Here is a 25,467-nt window from a genome sequence, read left to right on the forward strand (position 1 = left end):
AAAAGCCTTTAAAAGGGGGAAAGCTGAATATGCAATAGCACAGCACCATTAGCAGATTCTAACAGTTTCAAATGCTACTTGGAAGGTTTCCGAGCTTACACCAAGATCTATCAAACTCAGCACTTCTGCCCCTCTGTTACTGTCATTCAATGACCCCCGCAGCACATTTCATGCGAGTTTATGAATGTATCTATCCTGTTTACTTCCTTCTGGAAATGGCTGGGTAGAACTAACCCGAGACGCCTTTTTCTTTTCACCTGAATTTTGCTGTTTTGCAGTTCTGGCTCTTTTAAATAGACTGCAAACATGGGGCAAAGTGCTAAAAATTATCCATGTGCTTTGGCATTGGGCAGGCTTCTGGGATAAGTGAAAGCAGAAAAGGATGAGGGAAAACAGCAGGCAAGAGGTTTCCTGTTCTTGGACGGATGGTCAATACAGATCTCCATGTACACACATACATACCTTTGTTACAACCTCAGAACAACCCCCACAATTAAATCCCAAACTTCCACTCAGGGAAACAAGATTGAACAGGCAAAGGAGGGGAGACTTCTGCGAGTGGTGGGATGTGAGTCACACAAGTTTGAGATGAGGTTTGGCTGCAGTAAACATTGAAAGAGCACATGCCTACGACCTCACTGCCTGGGAGAGGACAAACGAACACTTGTTCACTAGTGACCATGTCCCGTGACTATATCAGATGGAGTATCAATACTGAGCATATGGGTAGGATATAGTTGGGGTTGGAGGTTATGCTGTACATCATTGCTGGCTGTATTTTGGCTCAGGGAACCCCTAAGTTGATGAATATTATTCTGAAAAATGGCTCCACCATGTCTCTTGGCATGGTGTGTATGTAATTGATGACCGTGGACGTGCACAGTCCAAATCCTGATCTCACTGATGAAAATCTGGTGTAAGCCAATGAGGGCATGCAATAGAGTACAACTGAAAATTACTTATTTTTTCCTCAGGCATGAAAAAACAAGAGTCTTCCATCCAGTGATTCAGCCTCCCCCAACTGTTATTACTCCTACTTAAAACAAACCCTCTGACATTTTGGTCAGCTCTACGTGCGCTGAGAAAAATGGGAGTTCAAAATTTTCCTGCTCATAATATGGGAGCCAAGCAAAAATTCTCACAGGCTGCTTCTGCATGTTTGCCTCTCACAGGATGAATTTTGAACTTCAGAAGGCAAAACCAGCAAAGTCACCACTCAGTCTCCAGCCCTTCTCAAGAACAAATAATAGAAGATCTGTGTTCCTTTATCTCAGTCATGATACTGATGTTTTTCCTCTCAACTTTCAACAGCCTGCCCAGCACCCAACTGAATCTCCTCGACACAAAATCCATATACAGGACACCACCTCCTAAACCTGCATCATGGGTGGGAAAAATGGACTGGGAAATACCCACGGACCAGCAGCCTGGCTTGCTGTAGCCATCTGAGGACTTGTTAGTGCTAGACTGCTCTTGTTCATTCACTGAAACTGTCAGCTCTCTTTGTTAATCCTGCCCAAGAAAAAAACATAGAGAACAGAAAATAGCAAGGGCTGCTGTCAAGAGGCAAAGACAGGGCTTTAGGATCACTCACATGTGGCAATGCCAGCACCCAGTTTGGCCTGGCCATATTGAAATGATTCAGTCTGCAACCCAGTGTTCTGGCAAATATTTCAGCCTCTTTCTAGTTGTTTTTTTCCTTAAATGTCTAAAGGCTTTCATCCACTTGTTGGCCTGTGGGTAATTTAAGTGATTGAAACAGACAGAAGGGAATTCAACTGATTTCTGCGTTGTGTGGATGATTAACTCTGAATTACAGATGTTATCAGGAGGAACAAGCTATGAAACCCAAGCAGCGCTTTACTTCTTATTATTGGAAATAGTGCTGGTGTTACTTATAATTCATCCGGATCTGAGAGATCGAGGTTGGCACTCATGTTACGTACAAGTAACAAGTAGTCACAGCCTTAAACTGTTATCCGCACTTTGAAATACTAATTTCATCTTCCTATCCATTTGTCAATCTGCAAATCACAAGGAAAAGCACATTTGGAACTAATCTAAAAAAGGAACAGTTTAGGAAATATCCATGAACTGGGCAAATCTGAAGCAAGTATGTTCTAGCCTTGTCTCATTATCTTTGTTTTCCTAAAAACCCTATCATCGCTAAAGAATTTAATCACAAAAATGACAAGTAGCTGAAAGTATGAATCAGACTGGCAGTGAACAAGAAGCCATAGAGAAAACACCCATCTACACAGCCCTGAAAAAAGACAAATATAACCAGTCCCCTGGAGTTTCAGTGCAGACATGGGCTGTGTAAGTTGTCTGCCTGCAATGAAACCTCCACCTTTGAATGGATGACAGCATCTTGGAAACCACACATCACCCAGAGCCCCAAGTCCCCATGCTTTTTAATCCAAAATTTAGACACAAGCTCATTCCAGCCTCTTGAATTTTTGTATAATTAGATTATTTGCTTGTGAACACGATAACAAGCCATAGTGCAGAATATCAGCCTAGCAAACTCAGGGATATCACCATGCACCTGTGTCGTCCCTGCACAAATACCACAGCAAGGGGAAGGCTGGACATGTGCCCGAGCACACACATGGACATCTGCTCTTTCATTTGCTCTTGACCAGAGATTTGGTTCTCTGCTGCCAAATAAATTTTTTTAAAAGCTCTCATGAGGATCCAACTCCTGCAGCAAGGCACGAAACGTCAGTGTTACAAGACTCACTGTACCTCTCCAGGGGACACTGAGAGGGTGCCGGTGAAAGCAGCATGGGGAAAGCTCCTTGAACTTTTCCCTGAGGCCAGCATTGGCTAGGGCAGCTGGGCAGCCCTGTACTAACCCTAACCCTGCTTGCAGCACTGTTGCAGTTCACCTATAAAAAAGTGATACCTCCTTTGTACCTGCTCACATCTTCCTGAAATTCCCTCAGTCAAATCACAGCAGAGAGCCCTAATAAGGAAAAACTCTTCCTTCTGAGTCTTAGCAGACCAAGTATAGAGATATTTGCCTGTGCTCATAAAAAACAAGGAATGTTTAATTTAATTGCCTATACTTTTCAGCCTGCTTCAACAACACAGTTCATTACACGACACTGCAGATATGGGCTTTGGGGAGATTTAATTCTTATCTTTAGATTAGCTGATAACACAAATAAGCCTGGCTGATTTATTGAACAGCAATGTGGCTTTGATAATAGTATTTGCTTTAGCCTCTTCTTTGATTAGAGAATTTGCACACACACAAAGCCTGTGTTATTAAACCGAGGACTTTGTTTGCGACTTTTCTTACCCTATGAAGAGCCAATCCTCTTACTGTTTTCCAGCACCTGAAAGGAGGCACTTACTTGCAAGCAAATAATGTTCTCCAGGCGCTCCTCCTGCCATACCAGCCTCACCCTCCTCTCTTAACAATTCTGACGCTCTCTGCGGGCCTTTCTGCTTCTAGAAATAGACAGCAGTTTTGAGCACAGCCCTTAACTCAACAGCTGGCTCCCATCTTTCTACGAAGCACAAGAACAGAGAAAACACAAAAGCAGCTCTGAGGAGGTGGGTTTTGCTCCTGAAAGAAGATGAAACTCATGGAGGAGAAGTTTGAGGCCACTGTTCATGAAGCTCTCACACTTTGTGCTTGAAAATCTGCAAGTACTCTAAACATGTCTCGAATCTGTGCACAGAAGACACACGTACTGCAGCAACCCATCACGTGCCACACAGAAAGTTGTCCTCCTTCACTGAGCAAATAGTTGAGCAGTTCCAGGACTCTCCAGGCTGGACTCACAGGTGCAGAAAGCAGCACTGCCACTTTCAGCTGAACCTTGTGAGTGCATTCCTACCTCCTGCCCACACCAGGAGTCTTGGTGTTTCAGTCTTATATGGAATTGCTTTCATCAGCTCTTTTTACAGCACGTCAGAAACACTGAAAATGTTAATGGCACAAATATCCAACATCAGCCCCATGCCTGACCTCCAAAGAGGTCCAAATCCTGGTACACAACTTCCTGTCAAATGCCTTATTTTCCCTCTGACCTTCCTTCAGCCAGTACAGAAAGTCCTTCCAGAAGCATGAGGGCTATCTAGCAGTGAAGGCAGCATCCTGGATGTACCTATCCATCATTTTACAATGACAAGTCTAAAAATAGTTAGGTTGTTTGGTAAGGCTATGTCTGAAATTAATAATTGCAAAGTTTCACTAGTAAAATCCCTCAAACATATTTTGTTTTGCATCACATATGTTTTCCACGGATATAACTATGTTAAGAGCTCATTTTTAGCAGATTATTCAGTATTTTAGAATGAAAAAGAACAGTCAGCAAATAGCCATTTGAAACAGGTAAAAGCCTTCCCTGATTTTCTGCCTCTGATTACTCTGCTTCACAATTTGAGATTTCTTCCATTCAAAAAATGATTAGATACATTGTTTAATAAATGTCATACTCAGAACTGCTTAAGTAGGCATTTGATTTCCTTCAAGCTCCTAAATCTTGTTTTTTACTTCAGTTGCTTCCATGGAAATGACTTCTGCCTATGTTATTGCATGCAGTATGGACATTTCACCCTTGCTGTGTTATTACCCTTAAGACACACAGTAGTGACATGATTTCATTCTCAACTATTTCTTTGCAAGATGCTTTAAATCATAGAATCATCAAGCCATTTAGGTTGGAAAAGACCTATAAGATCACTATTCATCAAACTAACACAACCACATCCACCACTAAACCTCAGGGAGGTAGTGACTTCACCACCTCCCTGGGCAACCTATTCCAACCTCTAACCACCATCTCTATGAAAAGGATTCTTCCAGATATCCAATGTAAACCTCCCCTAGAGCAACTTGAGGCCATTTCTTTGCATCCTATCTCATGTCATCTGAAAAAAGAGACTGACATCTCCTCACTGCAGGAGTTGTCCTCTTTTCAGGAAGCTGTATGGAGCAGTGATGTTCTCCTTCAGCCTTCTCTGAAATAAATAGCCCCAATTACTACTCCTACTACCCGGTGAGTTACCCCTCGTAACACTTGTTTTCTAATCCCTTCACCATCGTCCGTGCTCTCTTCTAAATGCTTTCCTATCAAGTCAGTATCTTGTAGTGGAATGAAGTAAAATTATAAAGTAAAATTACATTTTTTCCTTATTATATTTCCCTTCTTTAGTTTTTCAAAACACACACCTTGCCAACTGTTTCTGAATCAGAAAAGTCTACAAACCTTTGCCCTGTTAAAATAACTTAATTGGTTTCACACAACACAACGAGAACCACAAACACATTGTGGTTATCAATAGTAGAAGTTAGGTAAGTTGCTACTTGAACGAGAGCTAAACTTAAAGCTGAGTTCTATCAAACACACAGTGCTGCCTTAAGATTTGAATTTGTGATTGAAGACCAAGTACTTGCCAAAGCTTTGGCGTGTACTAACTGGCATAGTGATTGGGCAACCATTGTATATTGATGCAGAAGGCTTAACTCTTAATTGCAAGGAAATATCTAATTATTTAAAGACAGATAATAATTGCAAAACAGCTTATCCATGAGTGACTAATGGGTTTTGCACTTCCTTAAAGTGCATGAAGTTACATTAATACAGAAAAGAATGTTTTAGTTCTAGTCATTCCTCTGTGACAGGAATGTCCAAGCAATGATTGACCAGGGACTTGGTCGTGATCCTACAGCCATTTAATCTTTAAATCCAAAGCTGACCAATTACACATCACTTACCAAAATGGGGATATACAAATAGGGAATATTGTCTTTGGACATGAGGCCTTGGAAATGAGGCTTCATGTCTGGAATTACAAATAGTGTTTTCCCCAAATTTCTTCAGCTCCAACATTCACATTTTTTCAAGCTTTTACCAAAACTTTCCTAAACTAAAACTATGGCAGTGGCACCCTGCTGGAGAAGCAGAGAATAGGTGTAGGGTTTGGTGGATAATACAGGACAGACTTGGAAATCCTCCCCATTTACCAGTGGTACATGTTTCTTCATGTCCTCTGTGCATCTGACTTTTTCTACGTCAATTATTTAATGTCTACTTTGCAAATCTGAGCCTCCATGTAGCTTTGTTCCTTGTAGTCATGTATAATGTGGCCCTTTTCCTGTACTGCCTTGTTATCAGTAAACTGAGGAGCATGGAAACTGCAGAGCCCAAGACAATGGCCAGAGAATTTTTTTTTGTGGTTCTCATCTCTTGCAGCAGTTCTTTGCCAGCCATGGCAACGTACGTCACAGTTAAACGAAATGGATTAGAGGATTCTCCTAGAAGTTATACCAGTGCAAAACACAAGTAATTTCACTAAAGTAAGAGGTACACTGGTCCTGAACCACGACTGGAAACCATGAAAGAAATTATATAAAATGAAATAGATTGCAAGGGGAAAAGAGAGGTCTAAATTGGCTATGCCTTGCTTTTACAGAACACTAGATGAGATGGAAGAAACATGGAAAATAAATAGAGCTCAGCCTACAACTTTGTTGTACTGAATCCTAAAGTTTTAAAATGCTATCAAGAAAGAAACAGTGATTGCAGTGCTGTTTGGATTACAGAAGATGCAATGCTCTGTGCACATTCTGATGGACTTCTGTGATGACTTCTGCATTTTATATATATGGGAAATAAATTATGCAACTAGTACAAACAAACGAACAAGAGCCAGGGCTCTTCTGGAGGGATTTCAGGGACAGCAGGCCAGGACTTACTTGGACTCTGTTTCAAAACTTACTGGAAAGAGAAACAGCTCTGTACATCAAAAAGGTTGGAATAAGGAGAAAGCAGAGGCAATTCTTTGCATCACTAAGTGCCAGTCATTAACACCTCACTTTGGTGCTCTCACAAATTGCTAAAACATTCGAAGGGTCAGTTGCAAAGAGCCCAGGAAAATCGTGTAACGCCAGAACTTTTAAAACAGAACGTTTTCTAACAACACAGGGCAGTACCTGTTGAAGTTGATTGGGTACAGGATGATATCCTCAGGCGCTCTGCCATCCCACTGGATGATGTAAGCCTGCTCCAGCATGACGACCGGCTGGTATTGCTGGTACGGCGCTCCTCTGTTCACGCCTTGCAACTGCAAGGGATGGGAGTGGTATGCTGCTCTGGCAATGGATAAGGTCAGATTCTCAGGGCGCCTGGCCTGAATATAAAGCTGAGAGTAAAAGGAAAATGACAAACACGTCCATTAAAATAGCCAGGCTCAGCCGTAACATGTGCATTTGATCACTGTTGCCTGTAAATGGTTTTGCCAATGAAGAGCGCAATGAAGAACAACATTCAAAAAATGACTGAAACATTTCCAGTTCAAATGAAAAGGTAAAACAGAAATAGCATCTGCAGCTGTTTGAGGGGACACCATGAAGTGAGATATGAATTGTACAACACCATGGAAATGTTAACTGTTCAGACTCTCAAGGGAGAAGGTTGATCAATGAAATATCACAAAGTGACTGTTTCTCATTAATTCAAATTACTGCATTTTAAAAACAGTCTTATTCCTTTGGAAATATAGAAAAGTCTTAAGCAGTTTCTCCTGGCTTTGGATCAGGTCCAGTTACCTAATGGAATCCACACCTTCATCTTCAAGAAGCAGAAAAGGCTTAAATCTGTGGGGCTAAAATTCAACATCTTGATTCTGTGACCATACAGACCAAATACAACACTGTATATGCTACAATTAAAGCTCTTTTGTCTGGGGACCAACAGATGACCTTTGTTCAACACCTATGCTTTTTCTGTTCTTTGATTCAAATGAAGGCCAATTCATGTGGCAGACGTTATCTTTAAGGTTCAATGCATGATGTTCACCTGCTTCCCCCTATGTGAAATACTAGCACAGAAGGAGGACACGCAGCTCATCATACAAATTGGTTTCAGCACTGTATGAGATGTAGCACACAGCTTGTCATATTCCCTGAAAGGTTCCAAATGCACTGACAACAGCTGAGAACAACTGCAATCCTTCTTCCTTCACTCTTTTATAATGTAGAATAATGCTATTTGCATCAAAAATAAGAATGACTTTTAATAATACACGTGCACATTCAGCACAATTATTTTTAAACTCAATTTCTGTCTTCCAGCAGATTTTAATACTGCAGGCAAAACTAGGAGATGGTGATACAAGGTCCATCAGGATATCCTCCTCTCAACACAAGACTTTGCGAGCCTGACCTCTCCTATCTCCATATTCTTATTCCTTTTCTTGTCTACATAGATTAAAAGCTCTGCAAAACAGATTGTCTTCCACTAGTTTATACATAGGATTAATTAGAAGTTTATTGTAATACTAATGATAAGACAACCTTAAAATACAATAGGAATTGCTTTGCTGACTCCAAAGTGCAATGAAGGAGCAAATATTCCCATGACATTTAGTTTGTCTTTTAGTCACAGCATGACAAGTGACAGATTCCCATTACTTCCTCCTTGGAACATAATGTCTTACCCACTGCAAAATTCATCTCACAGAAAACAGAGGTGATGCATCCAGCATGATTATTTAACCTGAAGAAATACATTTGTGACTGAATTTAAACAGGAAATGGTCTCAAGAAATTTAAGAAAATGTTTAACTAAAGCTGCAAGTTTTCTGGAGGTTGCTAATTCAGCTCCCTGGTCCGTTGTCATGATCAGAAGAACCTTGCACTTGACCTGCTCCTGGCATTGTGTTTGTGCTCCACAGCACCTCCAAAACATGGGTCATTTCAGCCTAACCACCCTCCACCCCTGTACTAAGCATCTTCATGCTGAATGCTTGAGTGAAAAAAAATGGGATTCGTGTCAAAAAACAATCTACAAGTGGTAATGAATGTTTCTTGGATATTCAGTCCATTCCTCCTTTCACTCCAGTGCAACCCTGCCTGTGGCACTTCAGTGATGAAAGTCTCTCCTTTGTGGATCCTTGGAGATGAAAGTTGATCCCAGAGCCATATTTAACACTAGAATTTCTTGATGGCTGAAACCATGGATCAGTTTGCTCCAATCAATATCTGAGCAGCAGCCCATTTGCTCACTCTTCATGGATCAAGGAAGAATAATTTGTTTTTGGTGTTTTTTTTTTTTTTTTACAGTCTGATAAAGGACTTTTTTTATCCATGAAACCAAGGAGGAAAACCTATTTTCCCTTCACATTAAAACCATAATTGTGAAGTCGATTATGTGCAGTGCAATAACCCACATTTCAATCCCATTTGTCCCCAGCCTGATGGAGTAGTTCTGGGGTCAGTGTAGGTGATCAGAAAGGTCCCTTCAGACCTGAAATCTCATAAATGTATTAATCATTTTCAATCAGAACAGCATTTTCTGATAAAGAAAGTGGGAATGAATACTGCAAATGCAAAGTAATATCTCACTTGTGTCTTTCTGGATGAGACACAACCATTTCTGTCCTATCTCTGTAAACTGATGTTATGAGGTTATTTTCTTCAAATATTTGTATCCAACAAACACAGAACATTAAGGTGGCAGCTGCAGTGCACTTACTACCCAATTAAATGCAACAACAGCTGAGATGCCTCCTGCACAGCTCTCCAACCACAGTCTTGTTGGCTTAGTTCTTCTTAAACTCACCAAGGTACGCAGAAAAAGCACCCCACATTTCCCATTTATCCCTTCTCCTGGGCAGGAGAAGGAGGAAGAGGAGAAGGAGGAGAAATTACAAGCTAATGGAGTAGGAGAAGCAGAGCTAGTTAAACATTAAAAATGGGATCCTGCTACTTGTCTGGATGGTTTAATGGACATAGTTATCATTGTAGCAGCTTAACATTTCATGCTAAAAAGATGTGTCAGATTTCCCTGTGCTTACATGGCAGTTTTCCCAAGTAGACTGTGAAACTGAGAAGATAAGTTCCTTTACAATTCACAGGGATCTGCTATTCAACTGGATAGCCAGCAAGAAGATAAGCAAAATGCAAAGCAGTAGAACAGAAAATATTCATTGCTGAGAGAAAGTTCGGTGGTGTTTTGGTTTCCTTGACGTTGCTTTTGTCCTGCTGTGCTTTCAGTTGTAAAACTGGGGTAAAATGTCTTAAAAATGAGAAACTTGAAACATATCTACTCTTCTAGTTCTTCAGTTGTTCAGAAAAGGATCATTCCTCTGGGGAACAATTTTTCTCTATGAACTTCTAAGTAAAGACTACAAAATTATTTCATAAAGAAATAGTATTTTTTCTTCCTATTATATATGTCAGGACCAATTTTAGCCCTAGAAATAACAGCAGCTTTGCTGACATCAGCAAAACTATTTATGCTGTACATCAGAGATCAAAACTGGACCTCTTCAACCAAATCTGGTGGGCATTAGCTGAAAAATAGTTTGCAAGATTTCCTTCTTCCCAGTCTGTGTGATGCTCCTCAAACACCACATGTTGGGATTGTATAGTTTTGTCTGGGCATGGAAAAGCACCATTGCTATCTACCGCATCTCTGATTTGCTTTAGCTGTAGAATTGTCATTGCCAGACCCACTACCAACTGAACACACATAGCTTACTGAACACAGGTGCGTGGTCACTGTAATTGCAAACACTGCAAAAACAGAGCTAATAGAAGTGGAACAACTTCTATTTCAACTGACCATGGTAAGGAAGTGATTGGCTGGAGTGAATTGATTAAAAAAAAAAAAAGAATTACCTAAAATGTTTAAAACTAGCAAAGAATCAATTTTGTTAACTCAAAAATGACACTAATTTTGCTAAGAGGCAGTCTTACAACCATCTAACATCTTTTTAAGCTACTAAAGGAGAATAGCATCCACTACCAAAAAACTCAGCCTATTTTAAAAAAGGACCTGTCCCAAAAAAAGAAAAGTTTCACAGTCTGTCCTGAGTTGCTCTGAAGTCTGCAAGGAAGCAGTAAGCACACAGCTTCACCTGCCCACTGGGAGCTAAGGCACTTCTTTTACTATGCGTGTAGAAAACAGAAATGGTTTAGGAATCTCATTCACAATTTTCCATGAGCGACATAGGTGTTGAGATGTCTCCAGGTCAATGCATTTGGAAATCTCACCCACCTACATGCGGATAACTGTGGGATGGACTTCTCCCTACATTTTTCTTTTATTATCAGCCTCTGCTGCAGCTGTAAATCAGGTTGATGGAATACCAAGGACCTCAGTGCCCTGCTGACACAGACTGGGTGACTCACAGAAATCCCCAGAAGCTATGGTGCTGCCAGGTCTTACAGTTTCCTTGACAATCTCCTTCTATCTGATGCTCTTCCCTAAAGCCTCACTTTATATCACATGAGTGTTTTAGCAGTCATTAAAAATAAAATGTTTGCCTTGTTAGGACAATACCAGCCTTGCAGGCTTCAGGATCAAAAGGGAAGGACAAAGAGGCCTGATAGTTCCTGCCTGTGTAAATCTTGTAACCTTAAGCTGGTCCCATAGCCCTTTTTTGGCAGAGCAAGGCAATGCTGAAGCCAAAGCACAAGGGATTTCTCAGCACTTCCCACTGCAGGAAGCTCCTAGACACCACGTGAGGAAGATGCACGGTGTAGAAGGAGCCACGAACCAGCCATGGGAAGTCAGGTGGGAACGTCAGCCCAAGTTGCCAGACTAAAATATCTTCAGGAAAGTGTGTCTCCAGGATTTTGTGGAGCTAGGAACACTGCCAGAGGAATGGGTTTTCCCCTTTCTGGGCAAAGTTTGTCCAGAAGAAGAGCAGAAAAGTAAATGGAAGGAACCAGAAAGGAATTAACTGAACTCTAGGCATTTTGCTCAGGAAGGATTTAGATGTAATGTTAGCTGAAGGACTTCGGTCTTGTTTTTCCATGCCAAGTAGCCCTTCCCTAGTCTATCTTAGGCCCATTTCAGCTGCAATGTAATGTCACTGTTTCCTTGAACTGAAAGGACATTTTCACCTGCTTACACTAGGGAAGAATAAAGGTTCTTGTGTACCAGAACTGCAAGAGGAGGAAAAGAAAAACATATTTTGTAATAGGACAACCAAGATCAAAGCAAAACATCTTTCTCCTTAGTTGGATTCAATCTTTTAAGCTTTTGGTCTGAAATACAACACCCAGAACACAGCTCACAAACAAATCATCCACTTCTAAAGATGCTGAGAACCAAGGTCAAGCTGAAATCTTCCATCAGATATGCCCTCCACATTAAATCAAACTCCATTGCATGGGACCAATTTCTTCTGCACTGCACGCACATACATTTCCCTACCCAAAACCCATAAAGTTAATGTGAACTTCACTTATCCTGCTGGATGCTGATTAGATGAAAAATGCTGGTGACAGATCCCAGAGAAGCAAATGTTTACGCTTGCCTAAACCTAGCCAAGGAAATTTTCTATGGTGGAAAAACAGTCTCACCACGTAGAGTGCCATAGTTGGGAAAGTATTAATAGACATAAAAATATAAATGCCTACTTGTTTACAATTCTGACTTTAACTGTTAGGTTGCCAGAGCCTGGAATATTATTTCCTTAGAGACACAGAAGAAAATACAAACGCCAAGCACAAAAACCCTTATTCAGTGGGGCTGTCTTTTAGGAGCCCAATCCTGTTTCCACCTAGTCGATAGCAAACCAGAGGACACAAATCCAGTGTCTAGATACTTTAAAAGCAGCTCCTGATAAAGCAAAACAGTAAAACTATACCCAAAGTATTATTCTTCTGTTATCTTTTTGAGCGTTCAATGGGTTTCACCTCACCACCCCAAACAGAGCATTTGGGGACTCCCACCCAACACACACAGTGACACTGCATGCAGCCACCTCCTTACCTGTGCATATCTACCAGTGCACATCACCCCATTCCAGCGGGGGACGGTGACGCAGCCGGGATGACGGAGCAGGTAGTTGTCTGCTCTGCCTACAAAAATGTTGGAATATCCTGTCACGGAGCCATCCAGATCATGGAAGACAGACATTTTGTCACCATCATTATCATTATTTCCAAACCACTGGCCTGCTCTGCCAAAAAACACTTTCAGTCCAACCTAGCAGGAGACAATAAGAAGACAAATTGTAAGGGCTTGAACTTGCAGTGTTTTAACAGCCAAGAGAGTGATACATCTAAGACTAGATCGCATTAGCGTTTGAGCAAGAATTTTGCTTGGCTATTCCAGTTAAATTTCTGGCTACATTGGTTTTCATCCTTCAATTGCAGGAAATATTTTTGTAAGAATTAGATTTTGAATTGCACCCACAAAACCATTTATTCCTTGAAATCACACAGCAATAAATTGTGCTGTGTCAAAAAGAAGAGGATGACTCAAAGGGAAGGGAAGTACTGGAAGATTATCAAATTTACAGAGAAGTAAGTATCTTTGACCCTGGTTGTAATCAAAGAAACAAAAACTACAAAAACTATGGTGAATTTTCTCATGTATTTCCAATGGCTGTTCTGATTCTGTGACACAGAGTTGCCCAGAGAGGTGGTGGGTGCTCTGTCCCTACAGACACTCCAGGTCAGGCATGGATGGGGCTCTGAGCTCCTGATCAGCCATAGTTGTCCCTGTTCAGTGCAGGGCATTTGGACCAGTTGGCCTTGAAGGATTCCTTCCAACGCAAACATTTCTATTATTCTATTAAGTATTTTTTCATATTTTTTTCCCCAAAAAACCTTTTAGAATGCATAGAATTGACAGCAATTCTCAGAATTGGTGCTTGTGTATATCCTAATGTATCCTCTGAAGAATATTTTTTAGGCAAGAAAAATATCAAGAAAGAGCATTATCATCATTGTGCACAGTTCTATTTACAAAATTCTTCTGTAGATAAATAAAAGATTCTGTCCCAATATGAAAATACAACAAAATAAGAAAGCTGCAGATGTTCACCAAGAACGCATGGGATATTTTAATGCTTGCAGAGAAAATTATTGCACTGTGTGATGATTAATTTCTGAGGAAATCAAAGCAATAGCTATTACAGGTCATGTGCACAGAAAGAACCCTGAAGCAACGTATATGGAAAGAGACAGTGTAAGTAGCAACTTGATCATGCTGGCCCAAAGGACTATAACTTGTTCCGTTTTGCTCAAGTAATTTCAATTGGACTGTTCACAAGAGTAAGAATTAGGGTCAGCAAGATTATGCTGCAAGTTCGCTAAGGAGTTTAAAGGCTTTATTTTCACAATAATAAATAAAAATCTTAGGAGAACTGGAGGGGCATTGTGATTCTCAGTTAGATGGAAAGTCCCACTGGCTTGAAAAGAATGACTGTAACAAGAACGACTTGCAGAATGAAGCAACAAGAGCCTCACGTTGCCCTAGTAAGTCTTTATTAAAGCTAAATTAAACCCTAAATCCACGTTTTTGTCACTTCCTTGTTTGTTTATGAGGCTGATACTTAGACACCTGAAGCAGTCTCATTTTAAAAAGGCTCAAACACACAGAAATTCAGTGTGCATTTTTCAGCGTGTTAAAATTTTTTCTTACTGCGCTGCAGGAAATTTTTACCCAAAGGGCTATTTGGCAAAGAAGAAGGATGTCCTAAGTTCTGGGGAGGTTTTTTTTGTGGGCTTTTTCTTTTTTCCTTTTTTTTTTTTTTTCCCCCGGTTTTACTTCTTTTTAATTCATAAAAGAGCAAAATGCAAACACTGTGCTGCAGCTCAAAGCTTTGCTATAAACACTTTGTGACAGTGCACGTCTTGGGGCCGAATTTGAAAATGGGCACTTCACTGGGGAAGAGAACAAAGTCAGCTGTACTTCAAAATAAACTAAGGTACAGCCTGTACGGCTTACATCTGATTAACAGCCCCACTGCTCCCATCCAGGAGGGAGTCTGTTTTGGTCCTGACGTTAATCTCATTTCTAACATTCTCCTCTAAAAGTCTGAAAGTCAGAAATGGTATGGAAATGTTAATGAGTAGTACACTTTCTTCTTTCATACATCTCAGGACAACCTTGCTTTTGTACACTGAGGGACAGGAAGTGCACTGAGTTTGCTGCTACTGCTAAAGAATATATGTGAAGGAAGACTCAGCTTATCAAGTATGTTCATGAGCTAGGAATGAGACAGAAAGGAGCACAGAGACAGATCACTTCTAGCCACACTAATATTCAAACACCTAATTTTCATTAGAAGTGAACCACCCAGGAGTGACATGGTGCAAGGGCCACTTGAATTACCTGCCAGGTATACGACAGATGGTTATTAGAGTACATCATTTCTTAGTAAAGCTAACCCTGTCGAAAGGCAGAAAACTAACACACCTGCATACAACCTCTTGATTCTCACCTCACTCCACAACTGTGCAGCAACACAGCAGAGGCATGAACGGATAGATGTTTTATGACTAAAAAGAGAACACTGGATCAGGCTGCTTAGAGAGGCTGTGAAGTCTCCTTCTCTGGAGATATTCAAAACCTGCATGGACACTTTCCTGTGCAACCAACTGTAGGGAACCTGCTTTAGTAGGGCTTGGCCTTAATGATCTCCAGAGGCCCCTTCCAATCTCTACGGTTCTGTGATTCTATGCTGGGTCTTCTTAAGAAATGCTGCACAAGTGCCCTCTTTGGGCATGGCTCTGCTCTGGGGCTGTCTTCTTGAGCTCATCAACTCCCACTGGTTGTCAGTAATCAGACCTTCAGGAGACTTCAACCATCAGACCAGCCCTCAGCTGGTTTAAGACCAAATACTGCTTCCTGTGCATTGAAATAACTTTTTTAAAGTCACCTTTTTTTTTTTTTTTAAGTCAGTCCATCATTATTGAAAAAAATATATGAGAGTTTGCCAACGAAAATGACAGGTAGAATAATTTATGTGGAGCATAATGTTTCAGTCTTCTGTTCTACCTGAGAGTTTATTTTTATGCTGGAATGAAACAAGACCTGACGAGCTTTATTACTTTGTGGTCTAACCAACCAGCTGATTAGTCTGATTAATTAGACAATTACTCTTTCAGTGTGACTAATAGTTTTATCATCATGGTACAACTTGCAGTAATGTTTAATTTATTCTTAAAAATCAGCTGTAAAATGATTGTCCTTTGGGGAATTAGTATTTAGCTACCCTTGAAAAAGTAATAAAATGAAGCCTGGAGATGGAAAATTAATTAAAATAGTTTACAGGTTGTATCTCAACTGGTCGAAGACATATTGCCTCATGCAGTAATTAGTAACAAAACAATAAACCATCCTTCAAGTCTGAAATCAGATTTAGCACATCTGGGTTCAATCCAGATAAAATAGAATCAAAGTGAAAACCATGGTGAGGCAGGTGGTTACGAACATAAATGGTTTTGAAACTGGCCAAATACCAACTTGAGAAATGGACATTTCTTGGAAATGTACATACATAATAATGGATAATGTCATTAGCAATTTTTGGTAACAGGTTGACACTGTATTATTTCAATTTGTTTTAAAGAAGTAGTTAGTAAGTCTTCTGGTCATTTTTACCTTGAAAACCTTAAATCTTAAAGGCATAGCAGTACTGAACTACCCCTCAGAGAAAAAGTGCCAGGACATCGGCCTCAAATGGCACAACAGTATTAAAGATCTGCATTTTCAGGCATTCAGTAAGTAACCATCACCTCCGCTGATGTGCACAGATATTATCTGTCCAAAGCCATTCCACTGGATAGTCTTATAGCCATTACTGAAGGAAAAATTCCAATTTCTTCCACTGAAAAAACTTTTTCATTATACATTTTTCTTTAAGTTCCTCATCCCTGTTCCAGGATGATTTTCTCATTCATGTTTCCCATGATCATATTACAACCATTTCCCCACGGAAGACATAAAGAAGTACAGCAAATTAGCTCTTATTACTGCTCCAAATCTCCCTAAAGTATCTAAAATTACTGAGACCTCTTTACCAAAATGTACAGGATCTGCCCTTTAAAGGAGCAGTCAAGTGACTGCAGTCAGCATCACCCTTCCATGAAAAACCTTCTTGTTGTTGAGCTAAAGTGTACCAGAGAGGGGACAGACAAAATGACTGCTTGCCAGAGTAGTGATATTGGTCAAACCCAGAGCAATGGAAATTTTCCTCAAGATAAGCCAAACCTCAGCCCGAAGTTACTACAGTTCACGGACATCCTAACAAGCATGGATCTTGTTTGAAGAGAATGTAAGGAGAGGTTATGATCCCTGGGAGTGAGCCAGGTGGAATTTATCATTTTCCAAGCCAAGTGTTCAGAGCCACGATCCCTGCAGGAATCTAGAACAAGGACTGGAATTGCTCAGCATCTTATGGCTCCTGCCAAGACACAAATACAGAGCCCTATTCTGCTCTTGCTGCTCAAGGAAAGTCCCTGTTGTTCTCAACAGGAATTTCACTGCTAACCCCAGGAAACAGACCATGGTTTTGCTTCTAATTGCATTTGCTTCTTTCATTGTAAGAACTGAACTGCAGCTTGCAGCCTCCTGATACCTCACTGTGTCCCTCTCAGACTCTGAGGCCAGGTTCTCACCAGGTCCGTACAATATATTAGCTGGCAATGCTGCACAGAATGGTGTTCTGGCTGTTCTGTTTGCAAGGTGAAAACTTACTCTACTGAAGATTTTGCTGTGTGCATATGCCCAGGTATAAGGTACCTTAATACTGATACTTTTCAAATATTAATGGATTGTAAATAACCATCATCAAAAGAAATTTCATGCAAAATGAAGTGATAGTATGCTCTAATGTAACATGTACCACGGCCTGGAAAATCCTGCTCTTGGATAAATCTCTCACCACTTCTAAGTACTTTGAAAAACTCCACATCTAGCAGCGTGCATTCCTGTTTTACTTACGCTCTTCTCCATCAGGATTTGTGACACATTATTCTGGGGGCTAATCTGCCAGGAGTTTTTCATAAAGAAGCCGATGGCACTTGAGTATCGGTCAGCAGTTGGGGTAAACTTCTTGAAAGTGCATTTTGCCATCCTGACAGGCCCGTCATAAATCTGGAATCCACGAATAGGGAATGTCCTGTGAGATATAAAAACAAACACAGTCCTGTGCTAAAAGCTTGGACAAAGAGCACGTTCTCTCCTGAAAGCACAGAAAGCTGTCAACAAGCAGTCAGTAGACCCTTCTTTTCCCAACAGAGAGATCTGGACGCTAAGCACACAGCTGATGGAACTTGAATTTCTGCTTATCTCTAGAGGATAAGGCTCAAGAAACAATGACCCGCACAGGTTGCATAAGGTAAGGGTAATGCAGTTCAGAGCTCTTGTCCCTTGCCACCCAGGGATGAATTGGCATGAGGAAGCCCCAGAGGGCTGTGTGGCAGCTTTGCTATGCAGTTTCCTATTCCAGGACAGAGCTTTTTGGAAAACCTTAGTGTGATTGAAAAAATGGTATCAGTCACACTCCCTGGAGGCAATAGTGTCTTCATAGAAGAAATTACAGAGTGGTGCAGCACAGTTTCTGCTTTCCCCCCAGGCCACTTCAAACATGACCCCCAGAACTTAGCCCACAGCACTTCATATAGAAAGCTGATTCCTGCAGTACCAGCCCATGGACATGTTGTCAAGCTGTCGGTGCTGAAGGAAACACCGCTGGAGAGGACCTGCCCTTTCCATGGCTTGTCTTGAGAAGGCTCCAAGTTTTGCTTGGCTCTGGCAATGTTTGGTTAAAGGGTGGCCTGCTTCAGCTTCACAGACGGAAATGAGAGCTGGCCAGTAGCAGCATGGCAGAGTAGGTCACTGCCTACCACATCCAGAAATATTGTCGATTTGTTCAGACATACAAGCCACACAGCAGACAGCAAATGGGCACACAGCCTGAAGGTCACTGGGAACCAGGTGATATTATTCCCTACAGAGGGCTTAAGGATGGATGAGTATCGACTAACACATACATTAGGGAAGAATTTAGACTTGGGGAAACACAGCTTGCTCTGGTGATAGTTTTGCTGGAGAGAGGTTGTGCTGCCATCAAAATAGCAAATAACATACAGCTGTTGAAAGAGAAATAAGATGCAGTAGTGAAGACATCTTTCTCCTTTGACACATTGCTCTTGCCCACGCAGATATGCCAGCAGGAGGGTACGAGGGAGGCATGGTGTAAGGGAGCTGCAGTGTCAGGTCAATGCTGTATTAATGAAGCACTGCACAAAAGCAATTTGGTATTTTTCAGATTCTCTAGTCCACTCACCAGTGACTAATAAATCAAGCAGAAAATTAAAATCAAACATTTGGTTGAGAGTGCTCTCAAATTGTTGTCCTGAAGAGGAGTTTATTTGGATGCTTATTATTTCTGGCCTCTACAATAATTTAAACACCCAATACAAATTACTCGTTGGTAGCCACATTCATTCCTGAGGTTTTTCTTCATGCTGCTCTAACAGGAAGAAATGGCAGAGGAACAACTCACTTGTTTCTGGGCAGTGTCCTGTATTCTCCATTTGCCCCTTTTCCCCAGTAGCTGTTCTGGCCTCCCTGGGAACCCAGATTGCTGCTTTCTCCAACAAAAATGGAGCGTGACACCTCCAGGCTAGAGCCATCGTCAGTTGGGAATGTCCCATCACTACAAGCAGACAAAGAAACGCAGGTAACTATGCGACCAATCAACTCAAAGTGTTAATTACAGAAAAGATACAGTATTTCTACCCAACTTATTAAGCCAATGGCTATATGTGGTTTGGGAGGGAATTGTTTCTTACAGTAAATAGTAGATTTGGGATGTGAAATAGACCCAGGGAAGGGTATCAGCCTCTATTCTTTGGCCTAATACCTTGTGAGGAAAAACAAGAAGAAGGTACATTTTAAGAGATTACCTTGCCAGTGTGAGCCCAATTCCATTGTCTGAAAACCTGGGATGGGGGAAGCACAGAGGTGCGAGTTACAATGAATGTCGAAGGGGAATTTGGCCTACAGGCCCACTCATGTCTGCCGTGGGGGAAACGGTGTAGCAAGAATTTACAGGAACGTACCCAGAGTTGTGGAAAATAATGTCACCGCCCCTGGCCCAGGCCCCATGGTCATTATTTTTAAAAGCAATGAGACCATCAATTACAGCAGGAACTCGTGGCTTTTCAGGATCAGCATCTTGATGTGGGCGAAACCTGAAGCAAGAAGCTTGGTTAACGCAGTTCTCTTAGGATCTCTTATGTCATCTTTCAGATGTAAGTTTTTCTAAGTAATTAATAAGTAATGTTGAAGTTTACAAACCGACTAATCAATAATGAAATCTAGACTTTTCAAGCCTTTCATGGCTTAGTCCTTACAATCCCAAATGCACAAATATTATTTCTGATCAGCAAAAATACAAACAATTCAGTGCATAGCTATGAAATATTTGCCTCTGCGCATCAGTGAGAGCTTGTGAGTATTTTCAGATTCTCCAGCCGTGATGAGGCACTAATGACCTGCTAAATGTGATGCAGAAGCCAAGAAGCAATAGAAGTATCCAAAGTACTTTGCCATACAGCATGTGCTTACCTGGCATTATCGACAGTGAGATACTCTCTGGGATCTTCAGCGCTGGCTCTTGTTGTCTTTACTCCTTTTCCAATAAACAAACCAGCCTGAAAAAGCAGACAACTCCAATTACTTTACCAGACTGTATACAAGAGGCCAGAGATCACAGATTTTATCAATGAACATGGGCAGCCTGCGCGTGCAGGCAGAGCAACAGCCTGCAGCCTGGGCTCTCTCTCCCTTCTCAATGTCACTTGGCACTGCTCAGGGTGACATTAGCACAGGATGTAGTATGCTGAAGTCAGGACAGAGCCTGCTCTGCCATATGTCACGCATCAACATCTTGAGCTGTATTCTGACCCAGTGCAAGGCACTGAACTCCCACTCTCTCTCTCTCTCTCTCTGTTGCTGAAAGCAATAAAGGACTCTGCCAAGCTCTTGATAACTTTTTGGAAAAAGGCTGTTGTTAAGAAGTGCAGCTTTAAATAAAAAGAGTCGAGCCACCCAACAGTCAAAAGAGAACATGAGCTGCTGCAACCAAGCTAAAGACTGAGATAGAGCAACAGCTGTCATGGACCAAGATGTAATGTTTACAAGACCCAGAAAATAGTACTGATTTCAATCTAGAATCCTTAGAAATAAGTTGAAAACACTTTTTATAGCTCACAGGTTATGTTTTCATGTCAACAGAATATTAGAGGAAATGTGTTTGTCTTGGAACTATCCTTAAATATTTGGTCTCATTTTTCAAAGGTGATGAGCAAACCCTGGAACAAGGTACTTTTGCTCACCCCTCTACATCCTTGCATCACTGTGGCCAACAGCAGTATTCAGTGTCATCCTGCTCATCGTTCCTTAAACCTCAGCAGTAGGTACATGTCCAGTCTGGGCACAACCCCTCTAACAAAGACCCCTGAACTGGGATTCACATTCTGCTCAGCTCTCTCTTATTGTAGAAAGAGTGCTACAACTGAACGTTGAGTGTCTCTTGATATAGAGCTAGAAGACCATTATCTAAATGTAAGACAGCCATACATCATTGACACTGCACATGGTCAGCCCTACACCACAGCACTATGTTGGTGGTAACACAAAACTCATCCACGTGCCTTGAAATTGGAGTGGACTCTGTTGTTGTAAAATACTCCCAAGGGGGTATGTTCAGCTTTTCCTTCTGGATATTGCCCTTCAGACTGTCCAGTTGGAACCCGATGGAAGATGTACCAGATCCCGACATCCTAAAAAACAAAGGGAGGTCCAAAGAATGGCACGTGGCAATTAGTGATAGAGATTATCCTGGTGCCGCTTGGTTTTTCAGCTGAGCCTGCAAAACTCATGCAGGTCCCCAGGGACACACACCAGCCTGTACTCATACACATCTCAACTTTCCCTTTGGCATGCACTGTAGGCCCCTTGGGCACACGTGGAGATTTTAAAAATCCATGTGTTGTAGATGAAGTTCAGGTGGCTTATTAGAAAACATAGCTTCGTCTACACAGCCATGTTAAACACAAACAGGATTTGGTTAAACGCTAGAGATAATAACACAGAAAGAGTATGTATTTATATAAATAAATGTAAAACTTTATTGGGCATTAAACTATTAACTACAAATAAGAATCAACATTTTCTCAGAGACACCACACATCATTTTCAGCCACAGCTGTGACAGAAATTGGTCTCAGAAACAACTGTGAGACAAACATGGGCAAATCCTTAACAGAGAGAAAGACTGCAGAAATATATATCCAGATTTTGTGATGACTTACTAAAAATTCATTGCCCTCACACTAGTAACATCAAAAAGAGTAGAATATATGGGACCTGGAGGCAAAGTACAGCTCTTGCTGTTAAGTGGTTTTACCTGAGCACCGGCAGCTGCATTCTCTATTAAGTTGTTGTTTGGATTTGCAATCCAGAAAGTGCTGACAGCCCTGAAAAATCAAAATCAAAATGATCCTGAACAGTTACCAAACAGGAAGGGATACGTTTTCATAGCACTGTGCTGGACTTCAGCCACAACCCTCCCATTGACTTTAAAACGCCACACAACCTTTTAATGACACTCTTGAAGGGAAAGAAAGCATCTAGTGATGTCAGACATTCATTTATAAAGCCACATGCTGAACAAATAAATTATATGAGACCATTAACACAAAATTCCAGTTCTGTTAAATGCACCTTAAGGAAACCTGATGTCTTTCTTTCTTTTCTTTTTTCCCAAAATTGAAGTAGCTTTGGAAAATGCCTGAAAAATGAACTTCTGGGCTGGTTTTTTTTGGATCTCTGGGGCAATGGCAAGAGGTAGGGGATTCGATATGGATTTATGATGCTTCTACTTGGAAAACAAAACAACTGTCCTTGCAAGTCACAAATAGCTCATTAAACTGGAGATTAAGGAGATATTATTTTGACATTTGTTCAAATAAAGAGTTTTTGCCTCAGAGGGAGGATCAAGTAGTGACACAAACAGAAGCCAGATATAGCTATGAAAATGTTATCATCTGTTGTCTTGCTTTATTTGATAACATCTTTTGCTATAATGAAAAACACATGTAAAAACACTGCAAACCTTTTCTCATGACTATACCAACTAATTGGATCATTCTAGGCAGAAAATCTCAATAATTTTTTGTCTACTTTAACTACTAGGTAATCAAGAATCCCCACTCATTCGCATGAGTAGAATGACTAAATAGGTGTGCAATAAACCTGTATTATCTGTACAATCAACCTTAGCATTTCTACAACAATAATTGTTGTTAATTCAATTGGATTATTTACATAAATGAAATAAGTAGAGTTTAGCCACTTGATTCATTTCCAGAGAACATGAAAATACAAATTTCCTTGGCTAAATTATATTCTTACTTGCAAATACTAGTCAGGTCAGTACCTGGATCCCCTGAATGCCCATGTTATAGCCCCTCGATCTCCAAAATGGAAGATAACTTTGGTAAGCTATAGAAGTGTATCATTTATTGTATTATAAATGAGACTCGTGACACTTCACACTAATCTCTAGACTCTCACTAAATCTCCTTGTGTACTGTAGGTGTTTGTGTACCTATGTCTTGCAGACTAACTAACAAGGCCAGCTTGGATGGAGCCCTGGGAGCCTGAGCTGGTGGGGGACAACCAGCCCATGGCAGGGAGCTGGGACTGGGTGACCTTTAAGGTCCCTTCCAACTCAAGCCATTCTATGGCTGTATGACTATGATTCTTGTTCAAAAGAACTGAAAGATGTTCAGAAACAAGCCAAGTACTCTACATATTTATGATTATATTTGTTTCAACACAACATTCTTTAAGACGCAGCTATAAAGCTCAGCACCAGTGCTAAAAGCAACTCCATTTCATGAAGCACTTACATACAGTCAGTGCTTGGCACCGGAATGTAATTCCCATAGACGTGGCTCCTGATGGCAAGGCACATTGCTTCATTGCGATCTGAGGGCAAGATGGTTCCCGACCTGGTGAGCAGGCCCAAGTTGTGCTGGAACGTATTGCGCTGCTCCGTCCCATCCTCAAGGAAAAAACAGTGCCCCAGAGTGTCATAGCCAATGGTATCTTTTACCTGGAAAAAAGCATACAGGCCATAGATTGTGATGCTAACAGAGGTGGCAGCAATGACATGCTTTGCTTAGCAATAAAGTCTGAAGCACTGACTGAAAGGTTTCGCCATTGTTCTGCACAGTGCCTTATGTGCACTGGTTCGAGAGATAACACTCATGCAGTTTGTGTAAGAGCGGACTGATCTTGTGCAATAGAGCAGCTAGTAAAATTACTCTGAGGAAGATCATAAGCATAATTAAAGGGAAGTTGTAAAATACTGGATTTTAGTCTGCCCTCAGCTCTAGGAGAGTATGTTTGATTCAGAATCACAGCGTGAATATCTGTGTAAATATCTGTGTGTCTCAGGTGGTACACCAAAAAGCTAGCCTAGCTAATTTAGACATTTTCATTATCAGGTTTCCCAAATTAAATTTTAAAAATCTTTAAAATGCAGTATATGAGGTAATTTAGAGAAGGCTTCTCTTCTTCTCATCCACTCTTAGAAGGTGGAGGTCTCCTTAATATAACGATCAGCTTGGGCAGAGCTGGTATTTCACTATTCAGCCTATTTAAGATTAACTGACATGCATTAAATCCTAATTTGACCAAGAGGACTTAGCACAAAGCTCCTTTGATGTACTGCCTTATGAAGGCAAATTTAGAAATCCTTCCTTTAAATGCAAATACTAAATCAGGCTAGTTAAAATACCAGCTATTCGTTACTAAATCTCTCTGAAACCGAACTTTGTACTTCACGTGATCCTTGCCAGCATGTGCATTCATTCTTCAGGCATGCAAAACGGCTGTTGACGTCAATTAGAGTTATGTCCATGTAAAACTGCAAGATTGATTAATATTAACCTGCTCGGTCATTCCTGTACACAGAGGGAAACTTGAAACTAAATCCATTTCAGTTCATATCCTGTGATCACACCTTAATGGGCTACAACCATACATAACATCTGGAGTCACAAACACTATAGTTCCCATAAGTCTATTTCTACTGGATTTCATCCCTTTCCTGGCAGTCCCTCCTTTGTCATCTGCTGCTCAGTGAGGTGTTCAGGTTAAAAATAAGGCATCGCACAGTCAGGTACCGAACTCCCAACCAATACATTTTTGGAACTCCACTGAGACTCTGCATGTAAGTGAGATAACACGGAGCGAGCTACAAAGGAGATAACAAGAACTCAGAAACAGCGACATGGACAGAAAGTATCTTGGAAATGTGGATATGAAATGGATTTAGATAAAAATGCAAGTGCCCCTGCCAACCTGCTACGAAGCTGCTTATATTCTCCCAAATGATGGTCGGGAGTTGCACTGAAGACTATTTTTGGAGAAAATACATAAAGCAAGCTGCCTGCAGCTGTAAAGTAAAGAGCATTTCAATTAAGGAGTTTCATTCTTGGGAATTTAGCTAACTTCAGATAATCTGTGCTTCAGAGAAGTGCATTAAAAACCAGTCTTGTCACCAAAAATAGATTTTAGATTTAATGAATATGATTTGCGGTAGCTTCAGAAACATAAGGAAGCCCTGAAAGCTTACACACATTGAACTATATTATTTGCTCTCCTGTCCATAAAA

At 40.9% G+C, this 25,467-nt stretch overlaps 1 protein-coding gene across 1 annotated transcript in view; it reads right to left on the reverse strand.

The window, feature by feature from the left end:
- The window catches only part of LOC100544508 (cell surface hyaluronidase-like), a gene marked incomplete at its 5' end in the record, with an annotated part of 41,349 nt that overhangs the window by 11,092 nt on the left and 4,790 nt on the right, over positions 1–25,467 (reverse strand). Inside the window, 10 exons of the mRNA XM_019619282.1 lie at positions 6,953–7,161; positions 12,747–12,962; positions 17,712–17,889; positions 19,279–19,431; positions 19,682–19,717; positions 19,838–19,969; positions 20,346–20,431; positions 21,434–21,562; positions 22,189–22,258; positions 23,696–23,901. Of these exons, the coding sequence (XP_019474827.1) occupies positions 6,953–7,161; positions 12,747–12,962; positions 17,712–17,889; positions 19,279–19,431; positions 19,682–19,717; positions 19,838–19,969; positions 20,346–20,431; positions 21,434–21,562; positions 22,189–22,258; positions 23,696–23,901 (1,415 nt within the window). The remainder of the gene's footprint in view (positions 1–6,952; positions 7,162–12,746; positions 12,963–17,711; positions 17,890–19,278; positions 19,432–19,681; positions 19,718–19,837; positions 19,970–20,345; positions 20,432–21,433; positions 21,563–22,188; positions 22,259–23,695; positions 23,902–25,467) is intronic.

The sequence above is a fragment of the Meleagris gallopavo genome, chromosome 12 (genome assembly GCF_000146605.3).
Source record: "Meleagris gallopavo isolate NT-WF06-2002-E0010 breed Aviagen turkey brand Nicholas breeding stock chromosome 12, Turkey_5.1, whole genome shotgun sequence".
NCBI lineage: Eukaryota > Metazoa > Chordata > Aves > Galliformes > Phasianidae > Meleagris > Meleagris gallopavo.